At 46.0% G+C, this 7,151-nt stretch overlaps 1 protein-coding gene across 1 annotated transcript in view; it reads right to left on the reverse strand.

The window, feature by feature from the left end:
* NPTX2 (neuronal pentraxin 2) overlaps positions 1 to 6,828 on the reverse strand; it is a 19,210-nt gene extending 12,382 nt beyond the window's left edge. The window contains exon 1 of the mRNA XM_087942048.1: positions 6,179 to 6,828. Within this exon, the coding sequence (XP_087798174.1) occupies positions 6,179 to 6,631 (453 nt within the window). The 5' untranslated portion in view covers positions 6,632 to 6,828. The remainder of the gene's footprint in view (positions 1 to 6,178) is intronic.
* Between the last annotated feature and the right edge of the window lie 323 nt (positions 6,829 to 7,151).

Raw genomic sequence — 7,151 nt, forward strand, 5'->3', positions numbered from 1 at the left:
CACAGCCTCTCTGTGTGTGTGTCTCTCTCTCTTGTGTTGGATCGAAGCCTAAGCGACTGCAAGGACACAGACAGGAAGAAGAGAATCAACAGGGAAAGCCATCCGCAGATGCTAGCGGTAGCCGCATCGTCCAACGTATTCATGAAGCCAAGCATCCGTCCGCTGTTACTTATTTATAAGGAGAATGCGCGCCCTACCATTCTTTCAAAATCAAATCAGATCATCTCTAAACAAGGCCAGTAAAAAAAAAAAAAGATTTGACTGAAGAAGCCAAGAGCGATCTAGAAAAGAGTGTGGAAAAGCTTGGTAGATTTCTGTGAGGGGGGATTCAAATAATATCCGATTGCTTGAATGAAGGCCAAGGAACTTAACTTGATTTTAATTGGTATTATGGATTAAGTGGACGCTGAATCGAAGAACAGTAGCTGAACCCAGAATAACAGAGTTGAGAGGGACCTTGGAGGTCTTCTAGTCCAGCCCCTGCTCAAGAAGGAGACCCTATGCCATTTCAGACAAATGGCTGTCCAATCTCTTCTACTCCTGCTCTACTCTACTATTAGTCTTCAGAAGACTAGTACATCAGTTATTTAGATATTCCCTCTATCTTTGAAACAGCTTTGTCTATTTTTCTCTGGATTTTGGGGTTCTTGTTTGTAAACTGCTCGGAGTCACTTGGGTGAGATAGGCAGTGTATACATTTCATTAATGAATATATTTTTGTGGGAGGGCAAATGTCCCCACTAACCCCATCTAAATACAGGATATATTGACACTTAGATGAATGGACGTAGATCATGCAACCACAATAAATGACTAGATTTAAAATAATCCAGACATAATAGTTTCTAAATCAGCCTGGTCTTAAGGACTCTCTAGTCTTGGATTTCAAGTAGTTGCAAAATTGGGATGGAATAGCCAAAGCTTTTTTTAAAAAAAAAAAATCAATAAGTAGGAAATCCTCTAAAGTAAGGGTGGGCAACTGTGGGCCCTCCAAGACCTGTGGACTTCAACTCCCAGAATGCCTGAGCCAGCCCTAGCTCTAACCCTAACCTATACTGTGGGCCCTCCAAGACCTGTGGACTTCAACTCCCAGAATGCCTGAGCCAGCCCTAGCTCTAACCCTAACCTATGCTGGCTCAGGCATTCTGGGAGTTGAAGTCCACAGCTCGTAAAGGGACCAGAGTTGCTCTAAAAGCAATGTTTTCTCTCAACAATGGCAGCTTGAAGATGTATGGACTTCAACTCCCAGAATTCCTCAGCCAGACATTGGACTGCAATGGTCTTAATCCCAATAAACCCAAGCAGAGCTTCAGCAAATATTTGTTAGAGTCAGTACAGCTTTACATTCCCATAGCGTTTTATAAATTCTCATATTATTTCTCCAGCTTCAGTCCTCTTAAATTGAATGATCTGAAATATTAATAAATAAACCCATTTTCTTCTCCTGCAATGTTGACCACTCATTTATCTGTCAAACATCCCATTCTTTATCTAGCTGTCCGAGAGATTAAGATACCTCAAAAAAAAATCGGTAAGGCAAGACAATTTCCAAGCCACGGTGCACAGGACCAAGATATTAGCTTTGAGGAGACAAAATTGCAATTTTTATAGACCTGTCCATTAACAGTTAGTGCTTTGGGTGTTTTATCACAATGGGATTTCCCCACGCCATAAAGATGGTGCTTCAAAGACGTGTAAGAGCCAACTTAATTGACTGAATGTCCCATTGATTGCAAAGAGCTTCCGACTCTTCCTCAGAAACACTGGCTAGGAAAGCAACCTTAACCTATCCATTAATGGGTGTTGGAATTTCCAATGTAGGTAGCTACATTTACTCAGAGTTTAAGAGGAAAGTAAGGGAGGAGGTTGAATTCTAAAGTATGGTTCAATATTTGAAATGATCCAAGAACTAAATAATTTTCTGCCTGAGACAGTAAAACTAAACTGTCCGAGAAATAATTCCAGAAGTTCTTCTAATGCTTGAGGTTCTCCAAAGATGGCTAATTATTAGACCACTGACTTTAATTGACAAAAAGCAATTGGGCGGGGGGAGAGGTGAAAGGAGAAGGGGGGGCTAATAAACGTTCTGCCCTACCCCGGGGTTAATTTGTCCATCATATTTTTGATAGTTAAGCTAAGCTGAGCTTTTAGTAAAATAAATTAGAAATGCTGTTTGCACGTAAATGAAAAAAGAGAACGAAAATGCAGTCTATTAAATTTAAATGAAAAGGAAGGAAGGAAGGAAGGAAGGAAGGAAGGAAGGAGGGAGGGAGGGAAGGAAGAAAGGAAGGAAGGAAGGAAGGAAGGAAGGAAGGAAGGAAGGAAGGAAGGAAGGAAGGAGAGAGGGAGGGAGGGAGGGAGAGGGGAAGGGGAAAGAAAGGAAAGGAAAAAGGAAGGAAGGAAGGAAGGCAGGCAGGCAGGCAGGCAATGGACAGGAAGATGAATAAATCTCAATCCATTGAAATGAAAACATAATTCCTCCTAATTTTTATTTTAAAAAATGCCTTCATTAATGAGATAGACATCAAATATTATAGATTGCATTCATTACAATCTATTTTCACAAACTACCCATTTAATCAGGTGTACAATCAGTTTATTTCTTTGCTTTGTGGATGATCAATCCTCACTTTCTCCAATCCACTGTTTTATCTGGTTTCTCTCCCTGGTGTAATTGTTAAAAAATGCTTCATTGCAGAGAATTTCAAGACCATGGCTTATTTAAAGCCTTTGCTTTCTTAGTAAATAATGCAACCCTGACAATAAGAGTTTCTGAGAAATGAAGCTTGTTTGTGGAAATATCCCACTGGACATTCACTAATTACCCTCCTGATAATAACCTACGTGTATATTTAGCTCATGACAATATTCCAGTGTGCATCTCCTCTTAGATGACAACAGAAATTCCAGCCCACAAGTTTGAAATGATGAATGACTGTGCAAAGAGATGGAAGTATGTGGGAAAAGGTCTCCAAAAACAAGTGACAGTTGAATGAATTCACAAGTTAATCCAGAAATATGGAGTAGAAATTTAAAAACATGCTTTAGCTTTGTTGCAACAAGTAGGTTGGGAGCTTCATACAAAGAGAATTTTCAAGCCCTTTTCAGTAGCTTAATAGCAATCAATCAATCAATTAATCCTGCTTCTAAACAATCCTAAAATCAAACAGTTCATTAATCCCATTTCCTTATAGGTAGCTGTAGATAACTCTCTCTCAGCCCAGCCCACCTCACAGGGTTGCTGTTGTGGGGAAAACAGGAGCAAGAAGCAGTAGTAGATCTGTTCACCGTTGTGAATTGTTTATTAAACTAATAAACAGTATGTGCACATATTATACACCATAACACAGTATATAACTGTAATATAGAGAGCTATCTCTGATATGGAGCAGATTTATAATATTTAGAGGTCAGACTAGGATGTTGAGGTTCCCTTCTCCTTTTGACCATGAAAAAAAAGGGGGTTCCACTATCCATCACTACCTCTTAATTTAATGTCCCTGTTCACAAGATTAGTATGCAGATACAACCGGGTGAGGAGAGAAGTAAACAATACGCATTGAACTGCAGGAAGGGAAAGACAGGCAAGTCTCTGTGACTACACATCACTGCAAAGTGATTGCATTAAATAAATCAGAGGGACTGGCAACAAGAAACAATCAGTCATCACCCTACAGAAAGAGTATCCAATGAGCAAAATCTTACATAAACTTCAGTTCTCTGTCTCTCTCTCTCTCTGTCTCTCTCTCTGTCTGTCTTTCTCTCTCTTCTCTCTCTCTCTCTGTGTCTGTCTCTGTCTCTCTCTGTCTCTCTCTCTCTTCTCTCTGTCAGTCTCTCTCTTTCTCTCTCTTTCTCTCTGTCTCTCTCTCTCTTCTCTCTGTCTGTCTGTCTCTCTCTTTCTCTCTCTCTCTCTTCTCTCTGTCTCTCTCTCTTTCTCTCTGTCTGTCTCTCTCTTTCTCTCTCTCTCTCTCTGTGTGTCTGTCTGTCTCTCTCTTTCTCACTCTCTTTCTCTCTGTCTCTGTCTCTCTTCTCTCTGTCTGTCTGTCTCTTTCTCTCTGTCTCTCTTCTCTCTCTCTCTCTGTCTCTCTTCTCTCTCTCTCTCTCTGTCTCTCTCTCCTGTCTCTCTCTCTGTCTCTCTCTGTGTCTTTCTCTCTCTCCTCTCTGTGTGTGTGTGTCTGTCTCTGTCTCTCTCTCTTTCTCTCTGTCTCTCTCTCTCCTCTGTCTCTCTCTCTCTGTCTGTCTCTGTCTTTCTCTCTCTCTCTCATCACCCTACCCAGAGAATACCATTCATAAACAAACACCAAGGTCTCCTGAAGCTGACCTCTCCCTGAGAACCCTGCATGTAGTTAGTTTCTTTATTCTGTTTATTCATCAGATTTATACGGCTACTGCTCTCAAGAAAGGCGGGGAGAGGGCAGCAGGTGGGGTGGGGGGTGGGAAGCTGGATCCGGCCACCTTGCTCGCTGGGAGTTATGAGTCAGGATACCAGATTTAGATCAAGGAAGCTTAAGGGGTCAGATTTCAGCCCCACTCCTGATTTCCAGGGGGCTTGAGATCAAGTCCCCAGGTCTGCAGGCAGGGCGGCTGCGAGAACCTCGAACAGAAGATACCAGAGGAAGGAAAAGGAGATGGGAAGGAAACCTGAACGGTGCAACTTTACTCAAACGGAGAAAAAGTCCAGCTCGGCGTGCATCTCCCCACCTCCCCATCGCACAATCTCTGGAAGGTCTTTCCTGTCCTTCTGGCATCTTCTGACTTCTCCCGCAATTTGTTTTCTGCAGTCCTGGAGTTCAACAAGCCCCTCTCCCCAGTCGCCCCCCTCCCCCCTGAAGTCGCCCTTAAGGGCAAAGTTGCCAGGGCAGAGATCGGAGCCCTTGTTTTCAAGACCTTCCCCGACCCGCCTGCCCCCCCACCCACCCCCGCTCGCCCCCAGGTCCATTCCCCAAAGCTCTCCGCTCCCCCTCCCATTCTACCGAGCCGCCTTTCAGCACCACGGACAGCCACGGCGCCCCTCTCCTCCCGCGCCTTCTTCTCCGCCTCCACCGCCGCCTCCACCGCATCCGAGGGGCTCGTCGCCAACTTCAGACCCGAGTTTGGAAAGAGATTCCCAACAACCCCCAACCTGCCCCCGACTCGCTTTGGGCTCTCTTCCCCGTGGTTCTTTCTCCCCCTCCCTGTCCAACGGATCTCTCTCTCTCCCCAACCTTCTTCATCACAAGAATTCTTCTTGTCCTCACGAATTCCTTGTGTGTCCAATCACAATTGGCCAATAAAGAATTCTGTTTGTCTGTCCATCTACAGTATCTATCTATCTACAGTATCTCTATCTATCTATCTATCTATCTATCTATCCATCCATCCATCCATCCATCTACAGTCTTTCTCTCTCTCTCTCCAGTCTCTCTCTCTCTCTCTTTCTATCTACAGTCTCTCTCTCTCTCTTTCTATCTACAGTATCTCTCTCTCTATCTATCTATCTATCTATCTATCTATCTATCTACAGTCTCTCTCTCTCTCTCTCTCAGTCTCTCTCTCTCTCTTTCTATCTATCTACAGTCTCTCTCTCTCTTTCTATCTACAGTATCTCTCTATCTATCTATCTATCTATCTATCTACAGTCTCTCTCTCTCTCTCCAGTCTCTCTCTCTCTCTTTCTATCTTTCTATCTATCTACAGTCTCTCTCTCTCTTTCTATCTTTCTATCTACAGTATCTCTCTATCTACAGTATCTCTCTCTCTCTCTCTACAGTATCTCTCTATCTATCTATCTATCTACAGTCTCTCTCCATCTACAGTCTCTCTCTCTATCTATCTACAGTATCTCTCTCTCTCTACAGTCTATCTATCTATCTATCTATCTATCTATCTATCTATCTATCTATCTATCTACAGTCTCTCTCTCTCTCTCCAGTCTCTCTCTCTCTCTTTCTATCTTTCTATCTATCTACAGTCTCTCTCTCTCTTTCTATCTTTCTATCTACAGTATCTCTCTATCTACAGTATCTCTCTCTCTCTCTATCTATCTACAGTATCTCTCTATCTATCTATCTATCTACAGTATCTCTCTATCTCTCTATCTCATCCATCTATCTATCTATCTATCTATCTATCTATCTATCTATCTATCTATCTATCTATCTATCTAAAGTATCTCTCTCTCTCTCTCTCTCTCTCTCACCTCCAAGTTCTCCAGTCGATCCTTGAGGGCTTGCATGGTGCGGGTGAGCTGGTCGACGATCTTGGCCGGGTCCCGGGGCAGATCCCCCATGGTGTCCTTGCCCTTGGCCAACTCTTTCCTCCACGGGCCGCCTCTGCCGTCGGAACTCTCGCACCGGCCCAGCTTGCCGCTCAGCTCCCGGATGGCCTCCCGCTGGTTCCCGATGGTCTCTTTCTGCTGCAGGATGGTTTCCCGCAGCTGCAGGAGGGTGGCCTTCAGCTCTTCCTCGGGGGGCAGCAGCCCTCCCCCGGCCACGGGCGCAGAGGGCGGCGGGCAACCCGAGTTGGCGGCGTCCAGCGGCAGCGAGGTGCAGACGAAGCGACTGCCCGCCGGGGTGTCCTGCACGCCCGCCGGCGCCCCGCAAGCCGAGAAGAAGAAGAAGAAGAAGAAGCCGGCCAGGACGGGAAGCAGCATAGCGGCCGGAGACGCTGGCACCGACCTATTCTTGCATGGGAACGTGGGAACGGGCTCCAACCAGAGGAGAGTCCCGTTTTCGGCTCGCTTCTTCCGCCGAGAAAGCCCGAGGAGGAGTCCGGAGTTGGCCCCGAGGCGCAACAGCTACGGGACCGACCCGCCCTCCGCGCGGAAAGCATCCGAGCCAACTCCGCGCTCCGCGCACCCTTAAAAATGCCCAGCCGCCTCGGGCGGGGCGGGGGCGCGAGGGAAGAAGGTGAGGCAGCTGGTTGGCTGAGCGCCCGACGCAAGCCACGCCCACCGCCCCCCCCTACCCCCGGCCCGGGACTAGGAAAGCGTGAGAGGCGGTGACGGCGGGAAGGCTTCTGATTGGCTGGAACCCGGAGGGAGGCGCGGCTCCGAGGCGTGGGGGAGGAGTTCGCATTGATTCATTCATTCATTTATTGGTAGGTCGGTGCAAAGATCCGGATGGCCGCTAAGGGGCAGGGGCGGGATACTTTGGGGGGGTCTTTAGCCTGCC

This window comes from Pseudonaja textilis, chromosome 14, assembly GCF_049901715.1.
Source record: "Pseudonaja textilis isolate UNSWEBS1 chromosome 14, rPseTex1.2, whole genome shotgun sequence".
NCBI classification, from domain to species: domain Eukaryota; kingdom Metazoa; phylum Chordata; class Lepidosauria; order Squamata; family Elapidae; genus Pseudonaja; species Pseudonaja textilis.